At 46.1% G+C, this 22,671-nt stretch overlaps 1 protein-coding gene across 1 annotated transcript; it reads right to left on the reverse strand.

Annotated features, from left to right (window-relative positions):
- Positions 1–786: 786 nt before the first annotated feature.
- Positions 787–22,311, reverse strand: LRRC47 (leucine rich repeat containing 47). Its single transcript, XM_040429288.1, has 7 exons — positions 21,719–22,311; positions 19,546–20,013; positions 16,992–17,108; positions 14,111–14,226; positions 10,707–10,809; positions 9,940–10,029; positions 787–1,335 (listed from the first exon to the last, which is right to left on the reverse strand). The coding sequence occupies exons 1-7, from the start codon at positions 22,277–22,279 to the stop codon at positions 1,093–1,095; spliced, it is 1,698 nt and encodes a 565-aa protein (XP_040285222.1). The 5' UTR covers positions 22,280–22,311; the 3' UTR covers positions 787–1,092.
- Between the last annotated feature and the right edge of the window lie 360 nt (positions 22,312–22,671).

Here is a 22,671-nt window from a genome sequence, read left to right on the forward strand (position 1 = left end):
CACCAATGTCTGATAGCTGCAGGTCCCAGAGGTGGGACCTGCACCTATTTCTAGAAAGGAGCCCAAAAAGTAAAGGAGAGCAGACCGCTGGCTCAGCTACTTCTGTCAGCCACATAGAAATGAATAGAGCGGTGCCCATGCTTCCACGGTGTGCTTCCCATTCATTCTACGGGACTTCCGAAAACAGTTAAAGGGCTTCTGTCAGCCCACTAAACCGGCCGCTTCATCCTCAATGCGCCTGCGCCGATGACGTCACATCTACACCCGGCGCAGGCGCATTGAGGATGAAGCGGCCGAGTGAGTGGCCGCCTCTCAGTGCGCCTGCGCCGATTGAAGATAGGTACGGCCGCGGCGCAGGCGCCAGATATTGAATGAAAACAGGCAGGGCCAGCGGAGAAAGATCCCGTCCGCTGGCCCTGTCAATCAACAAGCAGAGGGGGCGTCATTACCATCGGAGGATGCGGCTGCTACCAGCAAGTAGCCGCCCTACTTGCTGGTAGCAAGGTAATTTACATATTATAAAAATAGGGTTTTAGCTAATTCTACTGAACCAAAATTCTTATTTTACTTATGTATGGATAAATCGCAGTGTAGGGGTTATTATTAAGCAAAAAAAAAACAAAAAACGGTTTAGTGGGCTGACAGAAGCCCTTTAAGCACGGGCTCTGTTCTAGAGATGGGACCCGCACTTACTTATCAGACATTGGTGGCATATCCTAGAGCAGGGATCAGCAACCTTTGGCACTCCAGCTGCTGTGAAACTACAACTCCCAGCATGCACACTTACTTGGCTATTCTTGTAACTCCCATAGAAGAGAAAGGAGGATTCTGGGAGTTGTAGTTTCAGAACAACTGTAGTGTTGGAGGTTTCTGATCCCTGTTCTAGAGAACCACCAACCCCTTTAAGTGATTTCTAGGGATCCTGAATCCACTACAGAGGAAGATTCAAGACGAGGAATAAACAGGCTGTACAATGTTATTACTGATTACACTATGGGTATGGAGTCTCTAAAGCGGAGGTAACACAAGAGAAAAAACATAAAAAAGTCAGTAAAAATAAGTTACATAATTGTTCCTAACAAAACAACGCTTCTAACGCATGACCGAGAAAGACAAACTCAGGTTTAGGTCAGTTTTTGAAGGGTATAAAACTTTGAGGTTCCCGTCTGCATCAGCCACCCGCACCTGCTCCAATACAAGCTCGGAGCTGCCCTCCACTTCTGGGGTTGGCTCGGCCACTGGTTTTTGAGGGGTGACACCTTCGTCGGGTTCTGTGTCTGACGTGACTTCTTCCTCTTTGTTCTCCAGGGTGAATTTATTCAGCTCTGCCATTTTCTGCACAAGAAGAAAGACACCAAAATGAATAGGGTTTTATGCGATTAGAAAAACAAGGCTACTCGCTAGTGTCTATGGGCTGTGTCTGGTAATGCACTTGCAAACTGCAGACAAGAGTGGTGTGGCTTCCATCTAGAACCTGGGCTGCAAGGTATCCCTTTACAGACGTGTCAAAGATGGTGGGATTCTCATCAGTGCCACAGTCCTGTTAACGGCAAACTGAGGTAACAAACCCGAACAATGTACTCTTCTGATAGATGAGATAGTAATTTTGTGCAGCCCCATAGGTTGCAGCTTAATTTTAATTTAAAGGAAACCTGTCGCGTGCATTTTCCACAATAAATCTCCACCCAGTGTTGTACCTGCCATGGTGGCACACCACAAGACTGCTATGGGGCCCAGGGTGGATGGGGACCCTAGCACTGAGCTGATTTCACGGATACCCACATAGTAGTCTAATAGTTTCCTGCAGCCACCACTAGGTGGTGCTCACTGCATACTGATTTGTACAGCTCCTATTGAGTTCTATTGTAGCTGTATAAATTTATATGTGCTGAGGCTCCCCCTAGTGGCAGCTGTAGACACTCAGGGCATAGTCATTTACAATAGGACATAGAGCTCACAGGGGAGACTAATAAGTGTATTAATAACACTTTTAAAGCATAAATACAAAAAAAAAAAAAAAAAAAACACATTTGGGATGAACATCATACTTTTTCTGACGTGCAACATGGTCTCTGTCACTTTAAGGGCTCATGCACACGACCGTATTTTGCGATCCACAAAAAAATACAGATGACGTCTGTGTGCATTCCGTATTTTGTGGAACGGAACAGCTGGCCCCTAATAGAACAGTCCTATCCTTCTCCGTAATGCAGATAATAATAATAATAAAGACATGTTCTTTTGCGGAACGGACAAACGGAATGCACACGGAGTAAGTTCAGTTTTTTTGCGCTGACCCATTGAACAGGTCCACAAAAAAAAAAAAAAAAGCGGAACTGACACCGAAAGAAAATACGTTTGTGTACATGAGCTCTAACAGTGGTTAATCGCTCTCATCCAGAGACACAAAATAGGAGTCTTCCAGACATCAGGAAGGAGAGTTCCCAGGAATTGTTCTCTGTAAGGTGCCACCGATCACCCCATGAATGAGAAAAGCATTCCTGCTGCGGTCACCTACATTATAGTCTCTGGGCAGCAGATCATGCTGTACAAACAGCAAACTGCTGCCCAGAAACAATGCTTCTCTATGGGGACGATCCCAGCATGAAAATGCAGCTCTCACCTCCTCTGATGAGCAGGCAATTATTGGGAACGAGTCAGCCCGATAAGCTACCCATCAAAAGGTGGCACATATCACCCGATGAACAAGCAAAATGCTCATTCATCATGTGAAACAATCGTTCATGTGGACACCTAACGTCAACAGTGCAGCTGTATGATAGCAGCAGCGATCGCTCGTCCTCATACTGTGGAGGTGATGGCTGCATGTAAATGCAGCTCTTCGCCCCCACTAAACAAGCTGGTAGTGGTCAGGAAGAAAAGCTTCTTTCCTGACAATTCTGCATGGAGCTCACTCCATGTAAATGCAGCAAGTTGGTTGAAGTCGTCTGATCAGACAGGAAAAAATCTCTGGGCGGCCAACAGTAGAAAACCACCCAGACTGCAGCCCACGGCTAACAAATAAAGCAGGAGCCAAGAAGTCTCCTGGGATAGGATCACACCCTGATAAGAGGGGAAACCCCACAGAAAACTATGAAAGGAAAGGAGGAAGAAAAGAAAAAAAAACAATGCACACACACACACACTTCGCACCTTGTGGCACAGCAGTTGGCCTGTATACAGATATTACTAGAAGGTCAGATAGACCGTCCATGATGTCCTGGAAGGGGAGACCCAAGTTAGATCAGCCAGTGACACAGATTGTGCCCAGACCAACTGAGGAGTGAAACGGGAGCGGGGCGTCTGAAGGGCATCCTCAACATTTCTGAAGGAGTCAATATATTGGTCCAATATGGTACTGTAGCCAGGTGGAGGTGTCCCGTCACTCTAGTCTCTATTATGTCTGACTGCTTCAAATTTCTATCTCCTCTCATCGAAGAACGGTTTCAGTTTTAAAAAGGGTAAATAAAGAATAGAAGACTACTTACCTGGCAGATTCTGCAACACCACTCCTGTTCTCCCAGAGGTGACGGCAGGTCGACAACACGTGACTGCTGAAGCCAATCACTGACCAGAGTGGTGAACTGAAGAGGCCGGTAATTGGCTGCAGCAGTCACATGTTCCCGATGTGCCATCCCCTCCTTCACCAGGGTATTGTTGGGAGGTCCACGCCATACTGCCAGATTTGGAGTGTACCCAATTTTAATACCAGCCCTCTAAGTTGAAGTCTTTTTTCCTCACTTGTTGCCTTTTTTTTTTGTCTGTGTTTTTTTCTCCAAGATGCAGTATATTCTAGGTGTGGCCAAAAACGCCATTAACAGACAGTTGAGGGGTTAACTTTGCTATGATGCCCTATGATTTCTGTGTACGTCCGACACCACCACATAATTCCTGTCTTTTACAGCATTGCAGACAAGCTTCTACCATATATAAACCTCCCGAAAAATCAGTGTAAAAAAGAAGGAAAAAACGTAATTCGGCACATGCAATATGCTAATTAGCCACCAGTAGGGATCTGAGGGGGGCATTGAATAATCATGCTGTCTGTGCTGTAATCACACCCACTGTGGAGTGACTACCTTCCCAAAGAGTGTCCCATATCAGCAGAAGAGCTTCTGAATAAGCTTTCATCTATCATTTGATAGGTTCCCTTTCATGAGGTTGTACATTTTTTACCTTTTTTTACCCTGAAGGTTCTATGAACGATAAATTAATCACAGGGTCTTCTCCAGTGTTTAATTCTACTATAGCGCCACCATAGGAGAAATAAAGCATTACACAGTTCCTTTTTAAACTGCTCGGTGTAATGCTGGGTATTTTAGAGCATGGGATGCTCTTTGTGGATGCTTTAGTTAAGACAAGAGGCCTCCAAAATGAGGGCACCCTCTATTATTTGCCGATGCTCTAACAGTTTAAAGGCCAAAAAAAAATAAGAATAATCATTTCTGGAGTAACTGGAGCCCGTAATAAGAAATAAGAGCTACATATGAGCCGTCAGCTGACAGGATTCAGAGTGAACAGATAGTGACAGCTTACAAATACTTATTTTTAACCCTCTGCATTTCAGAAACTGCTGAATTTTTAATACAGACCAATTGGAAAAAGTATAAATTACCCTTATCGGTAATTGGATTTTCCAATAACCTCCACAACGGCACTGACAGGAGGGTGTCCCCGCCCCCAGGACAGGAAACAACGTAGGAGCAACAATTCAAAAAGGCCTCCTCCCCTTTACCTCACCAGTCAGTAAGAGTACTCGGAGAAGATGCAAAAAAGAAAATTGTATTAGATGTCAAATTACATCATTTGACAATATAAGCAGCATAATACTTGCAGAAATCAATAAACATACATTTCAATCTGGGAGGGAATAACTCAGTGCCGTTGTGGAGGTTATTAGAAAATCCAATTACCGGTAAGAGTAATTTATACTTTGTTTAGACCTGCTTGCAGGAACTCTTACAGGAGAAGGCCTGTATCTCCCCAATTCTTCTGGCAGTGGTTATTGCCACTAAGAATACTGTCTTGTAGGTTAATAGTTTTAGAGAGATTTCATCCACCGGTTCAAATGGAGGCTCCATTAAGACCGAGAGGACTAGATTCAGATCCCAAAGTGGAACCATAGAACGAACAGTCAATCTTTCTGGTAGCCCCTTTGATAAAGCGTTTAATAAGAGGGGAATCGGCCAGTCTTAAATCCAGAAAGGTGCTGAGGGCAGATATCTGAACCTTTAGAGTGGAAGGACGATAACCTTTGTTTAGACCTGCTTGCAGGAACTCTAGAATCTGAGGGATGTCAGGATAAAGAGAATTTTTTGAAAAGGTGTGGAAGGCTTTCCAGGTCCTTAAGTATATTTTTGAGGTAATTGGTTTGCGGCTCAGCATGAGAGTAGTAACCACCTCATCTGAGAGACCTTTCTTTTTTAGCACTGACCGTTCAATTTCCAGGCCGTCAGGTTCAGTTGTTTTAAGTTTGGATGCCACATGGGACCCTGATGAAGAAGGTCCGTGTTTTGTGGTAATGTCCAGTAAATCCCCTCACACAGTTTCAGCAGTAGAGGAAACCAAGCCCTCCTTGGCCAGTAAGGTGCAATGAGGACCACACAAGCTTGCTCCTCCTCTGTTTTCATCAGCATTCTCTGTATTAGGCTGAAGGGGGGGGGGAGGCATACAACAGAGTGCTCGGCCAAGGTTGGGCTAGGGCATCTAACCAAAGCGGATGGCCCTGCCCGCAGAGGGAACAGAACTTTTTGGTTTGTTTGTTTTCCCTTGTGGCGAATAAGTCTATTTCCAGGCAGCCCCATTTTTCGCAGATCTTTTTGAATACTCAGGGATTTAAGGACCATTCGCCTTCTTTGACTGTTGTCCGGCTAAAAAAAGAAAAACTTGAACTGCCGAAAGGGCCGATAGGTTTTTTTTCTGCCCAGAAAAAAAATGTTGCGAGCTACCGCTGCTAAAGAGCAACTCTTTGTCCCCCCTTAACTGTTGAGGTAGGCGACCGCTGTAGTATTGTCGGACAATACTTTTACGCGATTTGAGCAAGAGGGCGTGTGAAGAGACGTAACGACCTTGAAGATGGCCATGAGCTCTTTTACATTTGACGAGGCATCTATCATATTTGGGCCCCATTCGCCCTGTATGTACCTTCCGTTCGCAAGGCCTCCCCATCCTGAACCACTGGCGTCTGTGATAATCAGCATCACGTCCTTCTGTCTCCAATAGACCCCAGTGTCTAGGTGTTTCTGTACTTGCCACCACCTTAAAGTTGTTTTTTCCGCACTCGGGATGTAAACCTTCTCCAGGGCAGAGATTGTTCCGTTCCATGAGGAAAGGAGAAAAGACTGGATTACCCGAGAATAGCTCTCAGCCCATCGGACGGATGGAATCGTGGAGGTGAGAAGGCCCAGGATCATCATTATGTTCCTGAGGGTGGCCGTCCTCTGGGAGCAGAATCTGGAGACTTCCAGCATTATTTTCTCCTTCTTGTCTGCCGGTAAAAAAAGACATCAGAAGATGAGAGTCCAGAACCCCAAGAAAGATTATCCTTCTTTCTGGGGACAGATCCGACTTCTTGAAGTTTATGATCCACCCTAGAGTGGTGAAGCACTCTTGGAGAGATGGAGTTCGAGCTTGCCGCTACCAAAAAATCGTCCAGATAAGGTATTATTAATATCTTTTGGAGATGTAGGTATTTTATGACGTCGGACATGACTTTGGAAAATACTCTTGGAGCTGAGGCAAGCCCGAACTGAAGCGCCTTGAATTGGAAATGGGGCAATTCGTTCCCTATAAAGACTGCGATTCTTAGATATTTTCGATTGGGTGGATATATTGGGACATGATCGTAAGAGTCTTGTAAATCTAATGTAGCCATCAGACAGTCTTGAGGAAGGAGGTTTATTGTTGATTTTATGGTTTCCATTTTGAATCTTTTGTAAACGATTGATCTGTTTAGGGATTTTAGGTTTATTATTAGTCGGAAGGACCTATTTGGCTTCGGCATTAGGAAGACCGGAGAATAAAACCCCTTCCCATATTGATCCTCTGGAACAGGAAGGAGTACTTCCTTTTCTATTAGGGAGGATACCTCTGACTATAGACAAAGCTGTTTTCCCTTTGGGGAGAGTCTCTTGTTTATTGTAAATCGATCTGGGGGAAGGGAGGTAAATTCGAGTTTTAGACCCTCTTTTAGAGTATTTAAAACCCACGGGGAGGTATAGATGTTTTCCCAGGCTGGAAAAAAAAAATCCCTCAATCTGCCCCCTACAGGACTTCTGGCGTCATTGGGTAGAGCGAGAAGTATTCTCAGGGTTAAGTAGGAAACCCCTACCCCTACCTTTGGAAGGTTGCCATTTCCAGGAACAGTCTTTTTTTTAGGGTCCATTCTGGTCTATCTTTGATTCTGAAAGGATCGCCTTTGATGGTAATATTTATTTTCTAGAGGGAACCCCTTCTTTTTATCAGATGCCTTTTCAAGGATATCGTCTACCCCTGAACCAAAGAGTGTCTCCCTCACAGGGGATGGAACAGTCGACTCTTAGAGCCCGCGTCTCCCGACCATGAGCAAAGCCAGACTGTCCTCCTAGCCGCATTGGAGAGTGCGGCAGACCTGGCCGAGAGTCTGACGAGGTCAGCCGAGGCATCTGCTAAAAAGTTAGATGCGTTCTTAAGAATGGGAAGGGACGCCAGAATTTCTTCTCTAGGGGTACCTGCTGCAATGTGTTCCTCTAACTGATCTAGCCAGACCAAGAGGGTTCTGGCTGTACAGGTAGAGGCAATGCTAGGGCGTAACATTGCCGTATTTGTTTCCCAGGATTTTTTTAACATGCTCTCTGATATCTTATCCATGGGATCCCTCAGTCTCTTCTGGAAGGAATAGGGGTCTGCCAGAGCAGTCATCCGAAGAGGCTGATTCAGAGTCAGAAGCTAATTCTCCCTCATCAAATTCAAGGGGAACATCAGAGGTGTGGGATCTCTGTGAGGTAGATGGCCGTGGTGATTGAGAAGCCATTTTTAAATCAACAGCGGAATTAACTTCCTCCTTTATAATTGCTCTCAGACTCCAGGAGAGATGGCGACTCCTCAGATACTATATTTTCTGTGCACTTTTGACATAAAGCTTTCTTGCTCTGTGAAGCGAAGGACTTTTTACAAATGGCGCATTTTCTGCGACCTGCTTCGCTGGCTGGCTTGTGAATAATGGTCTCAGTGCCCTAAAAGGAAGACATAGGGGTAATAAGACCATGAGACACCATAATATAACAAGGGCCACCACCTCACCAGATGTGAACATAAGTACCCAATATAAAAGGTGATTGTTCTAAATCATCTGAGCACAAATAAAAAAGTTTTCTCCCCCCTTAGGGGAGGAGGCTTACCAGGCTATGGGCAGAGGCAGAATCACCAGGCTTCCTGGCGGTATCATCTCCAGAGGCAGGCATGCCGAAACGCTAGGTGAGCGAGAGCTGGATGGCCGGCTCCTACGACCCGAGGACAGGAAACAACGACTGGTGAGGTAAGTGAGAGGAGGACTCTTTGAATTGTTGCCCCTACGTTGTTTCCTGTCCTGGGGACGGGGACACCCTCCTGTCAGTGCCGTTGTGGAGGTGCCGGGGAAAAAATTATTTTTAACCCAAACTGAGTAAAAAGCAATCATAAAAAAATTGCATTGAAGGTGTCCATAGCCTTTAGAGATCCTGTACATTGCTCATACTAAACAGGAATAGGGATGCCAATGGCAGGGTGCCAATCAGGTTATGTGGAAATCTGGTTGACAACCTTCAGGCACTGTAATGTAGTATTTCACCCAGTATAACTGTTGCAAGAATCCAGGATGAATCTGCATTGGCCAAATAAACCAAGACCCCCCCAAACTCCCTGTGTCCACACACCAGTGCGCCAACATTACCAGACACACGCTACTGACGACAAGCACACATCTACATACATATATATACCGCCTATACGCAGTAGATAAGTCGATCTCCTCAGACACCTGGCGTTGTTCCACTGACGGCAGAACGTGATTGTGTATATCAGAAGAGATGGAATTACACTCTGCGTACTGTTTCCATTAAGGACACCGCACATCTAAAAATAACAGTTTCAAAGTAACACGCTGTACAGACAAAGACACCGCCAAACAGATCACTTTCGCTGTGATCTAGTTTTGACGAGCACCTCTGTAGTTCTGATGATGGTATGGACGGTGAACAGAGGACACACAACTCTGCAGTGGGCAGACATGGCCGGCAAGCCCACTCATTCTGGGAATTGTTGGGGTTACGATCTCAAAATTGCCCATCAATGTTATCCAGTCACATTGAAAGATTAAATTACAAACTATTTCCCTTTAAAAGGGTTGTGAAAGAATGGGGGAGTGTTTGGCAAACTCTCCCACTTGGCTGGACCTATAAAGGGCAGTTGATTTACCTCCTTCCCGACTTCCTACTCCTTTTCCTCCAGGCCTGGGTTGCTCCGCCAAACTCCCTCTATGAAAACATCCGGTTTGACATCGCCACAGCCAATCACTGGCAGTGGCGGAGACCGGATTCCCTTACATCATGACAAATGGTCACATGACGCAAGGTGATCCAGTCTCAGCCCTGGCCAGTGATTGGCTGCGACGATGTCAAACTGGAGTCCAGCAGAGCAGCCCAGGCCTGGAGGAGAAGGAGCAGGGAAGTCTGTGTCGAGAAGCAGGTATGTAATCTTCCATTTACAGAACCTCTCGGGGGGTGGGGGGTTGTCTGAGGACGTCTGACTATACAAAATCATGAGACTGCAGGCAGAGTATATTTATACAAGTACAATGTTCAATGTGTGGACGTCATCCATGGAATCGAGTCCAACCAACAAGAATTCCAAAAATGCCAGGTATAGCCAGGGAAAAAGATGGACAAGACAGAGGAGAAAGGCAACTGTAGAAGCAAAACTCACAGCAATGAGGGCATCCATGACTTCCTTACAGATCTGCAAGCTGCTGGAACTAGTCACCTCAAGAAGAAGGTCCCGGGTGGATTTACGGACCTGGGAAAACACACAGAAAATCAATTGATTGTATATGATGTTCAGTTTTTGCAATTCCTCTTTTAAAGGGGCACGTCATCCATTATTCAGTGAGATAGTTGGAGTCCGAGGGTCTGACCATACACAGGGAATAACGTTCATGGCTGGAATACCTCATCAATGTAGTCAAGAACAAACCCTATAAACGGATAGAACCACTGGAGCCAGAGCCATAAAAAAATAAAAAAAAAAAAAGACTGGATTTCCGACTAAGTGGCAACTCCTATGGATTCATCAAGTTGGTTCTTATTTTTCTTCCTCAGCTTTACCCAATCTCCTGGCCTTATTTCGGCCTGGTCTATCTAACCACAAACTGGTAATGTGCAGAATTATGGACACCGAACGCTATGACTCTGGAGGACCTGACAAATCAATGAATTACACTTTAGAAACAGTGTAATACCACAATTTCCCTGTTGTGGCGCTGCAGGGAAACTGAACCCTTTCTAAAGGTTTCCCACAGACAATCCCTCTGTAATCAAATTATTGTTGGAGGAACATTTTAATTTGAACAACCCTTTAAGCAGTTTATTATTATTATTATTTCAAATACAACTCTTAGAAGAGTCTGTCAAATATTTCTAAACTTTTTTTTAATCATTTGCAGCTTTTAGCTATAAACTCCAGAAATGACTTACCTTGGTCTTGTCACTATTTGTGATTGGTGGGAAGGAGATCACTGCATTCTCAGCATCTACCAAGCATGGGTAATACTCTTTACCATCCAATAAACGAAGGTACCTGGAGAGCAGAGGTGAACATCATCATCTCCATTCAATGACATCTATACAAGGTATTTACTGTTGAAGATGTCCCACATTTAGTCATCACTTATTGCACAATATACAGGCAGACATTGCTGGTCAGGGAATACCAGTACCGCTTGCAAAGGGGCATCCCCTTAGATTTACCCCCTTCTATACCATGGACATCAGACACTGCCTTAGATGGCGTAAATGGGTGAGATTAGTGATTTTTCTGATCTTCACTGTTAGATCGAGGAGACGTATAATAGTACATTGCAAAATAACAGCACATCCTAGCAACGACAGATAAATAGGCACACGCACATCTGCTCTGACCGTAGTACACAAGCAAGATGCAGCAGTGCTGTGCGAGCGCTGAGATCTATGCCAAAACAGAATAAATGGACCGTTTTAAATTGCATCACTGCTATACTAGATTATACCTCCCCTGGGTCTATTTTGGAGGCCTAGGTTTAAGACCGCAGCAAGTTGGTTCAGTGTAGGGACCCGTCTGTAGGAGAACTCCTTCTCGTGGCAGATGGACTTACACAATTTGATCAAAATCTGATCTGAGCCTCCCATGTATAAGTACAGCGCATTCAGCACGAACGCTGTTTATAACATGATCCATATATTCAATGTTAGAAAACATTTTTTACGCTCACCGAGCGCGGTGGCATGGGTTTGCATTTGTCTACTTCTAACAGTACCCTGCAGTATGCCAGTGGGTTAAAGGTTCTGCTGCTACGTATTTAATTTCGGTTTTATTTTTTGGATTTATTTTTATAAGAAAGACAATCCCACCCTTAGTTGGTAGGGAACCCATAAGACTAGATGTCAAATCTGGACTGGCACTGTGCAGACATCAGAGAAGGAGGTAAGTGTCTTGGCAGCAGTCACATATCATCATCTACCATTTAATGCGGCCCTATTAATCAGATTTTTCTAATTTCTTGGATTTTGGGCTCATGCACATGGCTGCAAGTGTTTTGTGGTCCGCAAACTTCTGTAAAAATGCCCTATACTTGTCCGCAAAATGGACAAGAATAGGACATGTTCTTTATTTTTTGCTGGAACGGAGGGTGTGGTGTCCGCATCTTTTGAGGCCCCACTAAAGTATATGGGTCTGCATTCGATCTGCAAAAAAACGCAGATCGAATGTAGACTGAAAGTACGGCCGTGTGCATGAGATGCTAGCAAACTGGACCTGTAACTACTACCCCAGAGTGCCTCTGCAGATTGTGTTGGATATTTCGGATACTGGAGGTAAGTGACACTGCAGTAACACTATCTCCAGCAGGACAAAGAAGCAGCTTTTTTTCTCTGCAGATGGATTTGAAATGTTATACACGTCTGATCCATAGGCACAGGGGACACAATGGAGGTGTATGGTGGCTGCGCCCTCCTCGAGTGTTGAGTAACCAGTGAGATACTGGAATTCAGGGATCACGGTGCCGTCCTGTGTCAGTAATCTGGTCCTTGAGAACACTAGAAGATTGTGTAACAGACCACACACCAGGAACACCTGCACTATTCACAAAGTGGTGAGCGCAAATCGAAGGATGACTACCAACCGTGACAACACAAGCCTTTCTATAGGGACCTTCATGTAATGGTTTGTTTCAAGAGGGTATTTAGAGGAGCTGCGCAATTCTTTCCATTAGCAAATCTTGCATAAAGCAGCATAAAAAGCATCGGCCTCTACATAGAATACATGTCCCCCCCCCCCCCCCCACCCCCTGCAGGGGAAATGTAGTATTACGTGTCGCTCATTCACATAACTACTCTTACTTAGTGGCTCTCTTATCTGGTTCATAAAGGACGTATGGGGTCAATATGTCCTAAAAAGGCAAAATGACAGAGGGAGTTTTAATTTGATAGGCCTTGGTAGGTTCTGGGTCATAATTAAAGGGTAAAACAGAGATGTCTGCCAAGGTGTCCACCACCTTGCACAGCATTCACCACTTTAAGTCAGAGGGGCCTGCCAATGTCCACTGTACAACAGATCCAGCATTATAACCAGAAACCAGCGTGACACCCAGGGTAATTCAGTGCCTACACCTGGATGTTAAATTGGTGCGAATGGGATGTACATGTGTAGATATAGAAAATTCTTTTACTGGCCATACACATTACATAATGGACATCGGATATGTTTGGAGGAGATCACAAGAATGAATGGTCAGGTTGGGGGTTATGCTTTGTAGCCCTCATGACCGTATAGAAGTCTTGGACAGGTGGCTGCTAGCGTAGGGCTGGCAGAGCTTAGATCCAGGCTCTGTTCACATTCTCTGGCGTCTACCTCTGATGGCAGGTTGGGATGTACACCACCCATGTAATACTTCTACATTACGTGGTATTGCATGGAATATGTCCCATTTCTGTATAGGTATGCTCAGTGGACTACGCCCAAGTACAGAGTGGAAATAGGAAAGCATGCCTGGCGCATTCACCTGGTTCATGGAGCCATATGGATATGTGCCAGAGAATGCACCATCAGGCAAACATAATTTTAAAAAAATGGAAGAAGTGTGAGCATAGCGGAAGAGAGGTATTCCACTGTAATGAAGATGACCAGAAGGGGCGGCAGTGAGGCGGTGTGGGGATCCTGATCACTAACCCCCAGAGGGGTTACAACACCCAGTCCCACCACCAATCAGCTGCTAGCAGGAGCTGTGGTCACTGGAACTAACAGTCAGGGGCATTTATCAAAATATTTCTGCCACTGTGGTCCATAAAAAAGTTGCAAATTATGGTGCACACCTTATTTGCAACTTTTTGAGATTCTCGCCACTTTTCTAAAGTGGGCAAGACATGGTATGGGGCATAGCGTGAGGGGACAAAGCCTACCATGGCCTGCCGAATTTACTATAACTTAGGTCAGAAACGTTCAAGTCAATGCCATCCCCTTGCTGGCGTAAATCTAAGTTTCAGGTGCACAGAGCGCCAAATTTATTAAGAGGCATCTACTTAATAAATAAGTTGCATCTCTTCTCAGTGCACAGAGGATTAGGGCTGGCGTATGGGAACACCAGTCTTGATGAATCTCCCCCCGTTGTTGGGAGCTGGAGGCAGGCAGCTCCTTCCAATGTGTAGTGACCATTCCTGGTTCCAGCTGCCGTTCACTATCCTAAGGATAGGTCATCCTCATCAATATCGAAGTCCTTCAAAACCCCTTTTATAGCAGCCTGGCGTCTCTGGGGTTAAAAGTACCAGACTTGTCTCTTTTTCCTGTCTCTCATATTGCAGCTGATCTCCACAGACAGAAGAACAGAACTACTGTTCCGGGCACTAACCTGTGAAGTCCAGATACGTTCTGACGTTTCTTCTGTTTCCTCTGCTCATCGGCCTCGAGCTGCAGCTGCCGGACAAGCTCCTTGGCGTTTATTTCTTTGCGGTTCAACGGCACAATCTAATACATATAAAACCAAAACCAATAAGAAAACATAATAGTGCTGGCAGCGTTAAAAACAGATAAAACATAGGAGTGCACTGAATGATATCAGCATCTACTATCAAATATCTGAAGGAGACCTCTGTTTATGAGTGTGTATGTATATATATATATATATATATATATATATATATATATATATATATATATATATATATATATATATATATATATTTGGAGCAACATAAAATGGCCATTTTTGTAACAGATCACTAAAGAGAGACTTTTCCCTTTATCCTAATCCTTTTTGGACTTATATTCTTTTGGATCTACATTTACAAAAAATTTTTGGGACACATTCTTGGATTCATATTGTTGTTGCCATATCTGACTAATTGCCATTATTCATCACTGTCACTCAGATTGCGGTTGTTATTATTAGAGCCGCCATTGCTGCTTATTGATCTTGTATTTGCTGCTATTTATTGTTGACACATATGATCCTGATTTTTACTTCTATTAGCTTATATTTTAAATTTCCTGAATAAATTACCTATAGTTTTTAGTCCGTGTGACACCAGATATTAGTGTGCCATCCATTATTTTATCCCTATTCAAAGCGTCTCATTTCCAATGATCTCCGACCTGTGGCTCTCCCTCAGTTGCCATACTACAACTCCAAGCAGGCCCTGACAACCACAGGCTGTAGTCCGACAGCCCCAGATCAGAGAGATCACCTGAACTGTCATGGTTAACCGCACATCTAGGGGCTTTAATGGAAGCCATATTAGTTTTTCCCCAGGGTTCCCAGAATCAGTAAGAAGGTTCTTACAGCTAAACATGACTACGTGCTTCCGATGACAAGGAATAAGCCAGACAAATGTCGAACGTATTTTCCCTCTGCTTGTTAAATATTAACTACCAGGCCGAGGGATTAGGGCCACACAATGCAGGATTAGCTAAAATCATTACACATTATACAAACAGGTCACTTCAGGTTCTGCATGAGTGGCGAGGCCGAGATTCACGCAGATACGGGTGCCGCACTCCAAACACACAGGGCAGGCGAAGCTCAGTTATGTGAATGCGTGATCCACGTTGTGTTTCTTTGTTGTCTTTAGCGTGGCACAACAACGCCATCAGTGCCACGTCACAGCACCCCAGCAATCATAACCACAGCGTCCTCATGTTAGACCATAATGCCCTCCACAGAAGCCTTCAAATTGCCCTTATCTAATAAGACAACAATGCCACCTATAAAAAACAGCATCAGTGCCGTACACTAGTTGCCTCCACACGCCAACACCAACCTCTATGATCAGTGGTGGGAAGAACATGGCTGCTGTCCACACCAGTCCATGGGTTGTGTATGGTACGGCAGGTCAGCTTCAGTGATGGGACCGAGCTACAATACTACACACAACCTGTGGGTAGATGTGGCATGGTTACTGGAAGCAGAAACGTTTTTTTAATCCGGCTGCCTCTCCTGCAGAGTTTCCCTAGCTTAGTATCATCAGATTTATGAGAAGATGTGGCGCACCCAGTCCATGCCTCGTGTGAGATATGTAGATCTTCAGAACACACCTCACTTCTCTTCTATGTCTAGTCACCGGCCAAGTTTATTCCCTCAAGGCAAATTCAGCAAAGACCAGAATGGTTTCCACAACACATGCTCCGAGAGACCGCAGCTTGTTTTGTACCAGATTGCTCATGACTGAGAGCAGGGTAAGCTTAGGTCTATAGGGAGCTGTTCTGTGATCGCATCTCCTGGAAGATCCTGCCACCATATACCTTTCATGGGTTTATATGTTAGAAACTGGTATGCTTACCAAATAGGGTGGCCCCGACAGATGGCAGCACTGTGTCCCCCGCTGCTTTTGGCGCCTGATATGTTAACTTAGAGTATCAGTACAGGGAGGAGGAGACGCCGGGTTTCTCAATGGGCATCTTCTCCCTGGCTGTAGTGAAGTCTAATCGAAATAGAGAGCGTCACGGCCAGGAAGAAGGAGACACCCATTGAGAAACCTGGCGTCTCCTCCTCCCTGTACTGATACTCTAAGTTAACATATCAGGCGCCAAAAGAAGCGGGGGACACAGTGCTGCCATCTGTAGGGGCCGCCCTATCTGGTAAGCATACCAGCTTCTAACATATAAACCCATGAAAGGTCCTCTTTAAAGAGGTTTTCTGGTTGTAACAAGTTATCCCCTATCCACAGGGACCCCCACCAATCATGAGAACGGGGGCCCCATACCCCTCAGGGCCCCCCTGAAAGGAATGGAGTGGCAGGTCGGGCATGCACACTACCGCTCTATTCATCTCTGCTATTCCCAGAACTTCCAGTAGTGTGTATGCCCAACCTGCCGCTCCATTTGGGGGGGCCTGAGGGTTAAGGGGTCCCAATTCTTGTAATTGTTAAGGGTTCCTCACCAATCTAAAGTTACACAGGATAGAGGATAACCCATCACAATGGAATACCCCATAAACCTCCCATATACGTGACATGTTAAAGAGGACCAGTCACCTCTCCTGACATTTAGCAAATACTTGCATCACCATCAACTCTATGCTGTGATGGTCCTCTGTTACCACTCCTGAAAATTCTAACTCCATGGGACTGATGGAGATAGAGGAGCGAGTCCCACTGACTTTGAATGGAGCCGCAGCATGCACACTCCGCCACCATGGTCTCCTGATCACTGGAGGACCCATGGGTTGGACTCTCGCCGATCAGACACTGTCCTGTGATCCACTATCCACTGCGGTACAATGAACGTGAACTCACCGTGAACTCTTTCGGAGGTCTAGCGTCATACAATAAGGGTCCCTTCACTAGATGCAGGTCGTGGGTGGCGATAGTTGCCAATGTCCTCTTATCACACAGGTCTTCATGGAGTTTGGTCTAAAGCAAAGGAATGTAATATGGAAAATATTAAAACCACAGGTTCATGGACGCCTGCTAGATTCCTAGTCACAAGGCACTAGATGTCTGTGTATTCTGAAGTCAACAGGGAGCATTAGATTACTGTTATCAGCCACGTCAGGCAGAGGGGCAGCTGAATGTGGTGCCCAGAATATTCCTGCCCCTAAGATCACTACTCCAGACACCATTAGCCTCTGTTCACAGCAGTGTATATGACCATCACATATCATGGGAAAATCTCCTGACATATATGCTGGACACTACTATGGGGCAGACGTGTCCAGATTATCCTTTGGGCACACATCATACATGCGGCCAGTATATGTCGACATACCCTTTTTCAACTGTTTGCAATCAAAAGGGTACATAGGCTGAATAATGCTATCATGTGCTGCCATCAAGTGGACAACATGCTACATAACATGCTAGAAAACAACTTTTTAAAAAAGGTCCCTGTGTAGTCTGCAGTTAGGAGTGCAGGGAGGGGGGTGAGGCAACAGCAGCAGGCCCCAGGTACTTAAAGGGGTAGGGCAGGAGGTTAAAGAGAATCCGTCACTACGATTTTAAACTATTATCTGCTCCAATACCAGAGTAGGACTGAAGATCAGTATTTTTTTTTTTTTCCTACTGCCCCCTGTTCCTCCCCACGTCAGCGTTTAAAGCTGCAGTGAAACACATAGTCAGGACCACTGTGCATGCGCACAAGTCCGCTCCATGATGTTAGCGCAGTGCAGCCCTGAGCGCTGACAGTGGGGAACGGGGATAGGAAAATAAAAAATAGCGATCTGGACTCCTTATGTGCAGCACTATTCAAGTATTACCATAGATAATAGTCCAGAATAGTGGTGACAGATTAGGTTTTCCCCCCAAAAAAATTAAAGGGGTTCTCCAGGATTTCCATACTGATGTCCCCAAGATAGGTCATCAATATAAGATTGGCTGGGTTCCGACTCCCACCACCCCTGCTGATCAGCTGTTTGAAGAGGCCATGGGGTTGCATGAGCTCTTAGGCCTCTTCCGAGGCCATGTGACGTCACTGTTTATCGGTCACATAGCATACGTGTAGCTCAGTCCCATTCATGCGCTGAGGGGCTGAGCTGTGATACCAAACACGGCCACTAAACAACGTACAGCGCTGTGCTTGGTAACCTGCAAGAAGGCTGCGGCGCTCAATGGAGCTCCAGTGCACGCCACAGCTTCCTCAAATAGCTGATCCATCCATATGAAAATCCTGAATAACCCCTTTAAGCTAAGGATTCAAAAACAGCAGAGCATGCTCCGCTTTCACGCCCGCCATTTTTTAAGAGACCTACAAGTATTACTCACTGGTCCTCATTTTGGAACAGCGGTGATGTCACATAAATCCACGTGACTACTGCAGACAATCACTGGCCTCAGCGGTAATGACAAGACCATGTATGACACAAGACCTCTGAGGCCAGTGACTGGCTGCAGTTGTCTCATAGATATGAGGTCACCGCTGCAGGAAGGTGTGTGTATGGGTGGATTCACACACACTCATTCAAACACCATAAAAAGCATACATCAGGGGGTGAAAATTCAAGTGGCTGTATAGCATTTAAGTCAATTGCAGCAGAGCCAATTCATGTTTGTAGGGGCCGTAATAATTTAGGCCATAATTTCCTGCCCTTATTTTAATTTCTTAAAGGGTTAAATATTGATAGCCTATCTTCAAGATACGTCATCAACATTTGATCGTGGGGGTCAGACACATGGCACTGCCACCGATCAACTGTTTAAAGAGGATGATGCCGCCTCTTCACAGCTGATCGGTCAGGTCACCAGGAGTCGGATCCATGTTCAGATATTGATGAGCCCTGCCGATCAGATATTGCCGACTTATCCTAAGGAAAAAAACCTCTCCTACCCAAGACTACCAAGGAAGTAGGCACCACCGTAGAACACTAGAGGTAGAGGTAGTGACACTAAAGGGGTTTTCCAGGAGTACAACATTGATGGACAGGTCATCAATATCTGATTGGCATTGGTGCAGAGAGAGCAGAGCCTCTAGCTGTAACGGTAACGCCCCCGTTGCTCCTAGAGGCTCATTTACATATATTAAACCTTTATTTTTATTTTTCTCAGCAATGCGGGCACATATGAACATGGGACCAACAGATGCCTTCAGCTGCCAAGTGCACATGTATTAGGTACAAAACTGCTGACAGATGCCCTTTAACAATCCTATCCTGTCATTCTTCAACATGGCTGCTATCACAGCTCCATCTGGGGTTTGTGCCACTAAGTTTCCTTCAGCCATACTGGAGTAATTGGCCTCATTTATCACAGCAGAGCCTTTATTGGTTGCTGGCCAGTTTTTAAGCTTTGAGAAATGAAACCCAATGTATCGGGCAGGGGAATGGGGGCTTCATATTAGGGAGACAAGGACTTTTACCTGTGCTGTGAGGAACCGTTTCAGGGAGTTTCCAGGCTTCAGGTTCATCCCTTTGACCACACAGCACACGATATACGGCCGCACATCCTTCACGTTGGCACTGACATTGACTATGAGGGCTGCAGGGTTCTCAGATATGTGAAGGATCCTCAGCATCATCCTATTCATGTCTCCCACCTCCTCGTCCTCATCATCTCCTCCACTGTCCTTTTTCTGTTTCCTCTGCTTCTTCTTCTTGTCCTTCACCTCCTCTTTTACTGCATTCTCGATTTTGGATTTCCCTTTTCCCCCTCCACGGCCTCCGACTCTCAGATACTCCAGTATGGATTTGGTCTGGCAGCCATTCACCATCTTCTCCAGCCGTTTATCTTTCAGTTTGTTGCCCTTGAAGTTGATCTCCTTCAGCTTGGTGCAGTCCGCCAGTTCCGGTGGGATCTCCGTCAGCTGGTTATTGGAGAGGTCCAGACTCTAGTAATGGCAACAGAAGGTTAAAGGGGGTAAAATAATGAGGCATGCTTGTGAAGGGTTCGCCATCACACTTTTTCAAACCTGTGTAAAGGTAGGGCTGCACCTGTCACCCATAGGCCCCATTGCAAAAAAAAAAAAATTACTTTCAAGATTAGAAGAATTGTGCAACCTATCATTTTTCTGCCAGTTAAAGCAGATAGCTGCACATACCCTATTTTCCTAATGTTCTTGATTTTTTTAAATTCTATTTTCTGAGCATGATTATGGTGGACACCACGGCATTTAGAGATATGCTTTACACTAGCCCCCCTGGGCCACAGACACAATAGTCTGGAGGGGACTCAGTGACTTCTATGGGAGGCGTGACCTGTGCAGAGGTCAGGAGGGAGTAGAAAAGCTGTGATATCAGATATTGTGAATGGGGGATCCTGTGTTATCTCTATATAGGTGATATCTGTCATTATAATCCTGCCTGTGTTAAGTAGAAGACTTCTGAAAGTCACCTGCACAAATTAGGAAGTGGTGCCGTTATTAGACTTAGTGGCCATTGCCAAACCTGCCGGATTTTTCTTTACATTTTAAATTCTTTACAATATGTGTACCATATAGGGCTTCTGCCATTGCACGAGAGCAGGCTGACCTTAGAGTTGTGCGCTGGTCTGCTGAAGTGATCTGTCTTGATCCCATCCCAATATGCGGCTGCACTTCAGTGAAAAGAGAAGCTTTAATATATGCAAATGAGCCTCTAGGAGCAACATCAAAGTCTCACACCTGCTCTGCGCCGCAGGCATAGTACAGAAGAGATCTGCCAGTGAGCGATTACTGAACCGCGCGCAGCAGCTGCGAGACTTTGCCAAATCAGTGGCAATGATGCTCACGATGCCTGGCCCTGTCAAAGTGCAGGGGGGCAGCAGGAAGAACGGAGCCTCTAGGTGTAATGGTAACGCCCCCATTGCTCCTAGAGGCTCATGTGCATATATCAAAACTTCTTTTTTCACTGAAATGCAGCCAAATATTGGGAAGGGATCAAAAGACAGATCACTTCAGCTGAGCAGCGCACAGGTCTAAGGTCAGCCTGCTCTCATGCTGTGACACTGGTGACAAGCCGTGTGAAGCCTGATGACATACAGGCATAGCACTACATGTACAGCGCGGTCTACTACACTTCCCATCCTCTTACTTTAGTGCAGGGATGGCCAACCTGCGGCTCTCCAGCTGTTGTAAAAACTACAACTCCCACCATGCCCTGCTGTAGGCTGATAGCTGTAAGCAGTCCGGGCATGCTGGGAGTTGTAGTTTTGCAACAGCTGGAGAGACTTAGGTTGGCCATCCCTGCTTTAGTGGTATACTGAAGTACAGAAGGACTGCCTGGCTAATGTAACCCTATGGACAGGAGCTTTAGGCCGTATTCACACCATTGCAGCATGCAGTGCTACTGTGTCACTGGATGGCACTTCTGTCACGTCCATTGTTCTGCCCCTACAGAAATGAGTGGCACAGTGGCTGTGGCGGCGTACATGATGTGCTGCTGACAGACATCACCTATATGGCGGCACACTGGATGGCCACCATTGACCTGCCCCTACAGAAATGAGTGGCACAGTGGCCGTAGCGGCGCACATGATGTGCAGCTGACAGCCATCACCTATATGGCGGCACACTGGATGGCCACCATTGATCTGACTACCCCCCTGACACCCCATACCTTCAGCCCTGACAGGTGGCCGATCTCCCCTCCCAGCTCCTGCAGCTGGTTGTCGGCCGCAGTGATGGAGGCCAGCAGGGTCAGCTGGGGGCTCATGAGGCCGGCAGGGAGGCGGGTGACCAGGTTCCGGGACAGGTTGAGCCCCGCCAGCTTGGTGCAGCGCTCCAGGCCCGGGGGCAGCTCCCGCAGCCGGTTCCAGCTGACGTTCAGCGTGCACAGCTCCGGCAGGTTACACAGCTCGGCCGGCAGCTCCTCCAGCTCATTCCCCGACACGTCCAGCACCTTCAGGCCGCGCAGCTGCTCCAGGTTCCGGGGGAGGCTCCGCAGCTTGTTCTTGCACAGGATCAGGCTCTGCAAGTGGGAGAGGAGGCCCAGATCAGCCGGGAGCTCCCGCAGCTCGGAGCATCCGCTCACCTCCAAGTAATTGAGGAGAGTGAGGGAGAAGAGAGCGGGCGGTAAGTGGCCATCACACTGCCGGAGCCGCTCGTCCGCTCCCTGCAGCACCAGCTCCCGCCGCTTCTCCTTCTCCGCCCGCTCTACCTCTGACCACTGCGCAGCCATGTTGTCCACGGACCATAAAACACGTGCATTCACGGAACTAGAGCGGAGCCAATCAGAGAGCTAGACGTCATTCTCCGTCCAATAGTAGGACCAATAGGGAGGCCAGACGTCAGTCTCCAGGACGTGATGCGTCCAATCAGAGAGCTGGAATCCTATTTCCTGTCAGTAATACGACCATTTAGAATGCTAGACGTCATGCAAGAGTAACGGACCAATCAGTGCGCTAGACGTCATTCATCAACAGGAATTACAACCAATCACGAAACGTGACGTCATTTCTCAACTCCAAACCAATCGCTGGTTGTTGACTACTGCATTTATACGCTAGAGGTCGTAATTGAGCCTCTATACAACAATCTAAGATTCCCTTACGTCCTAACCAGTGGCACAGA

Source organism: Bufo bufo, chromosome 1 (genome assembly GCF_905171765.1).
Source record: "Bufo bufo chromosome 1, aBufBuf1.1, whole genome shotgun sequence".
In the NCBI taxonomy this organism is placed as follows: domain Eukaryota; kingdom Metazoa; phylum Chordata; class Amphibia; order Anura; family Bufonidae; genus Bufo; species Bufo bufo.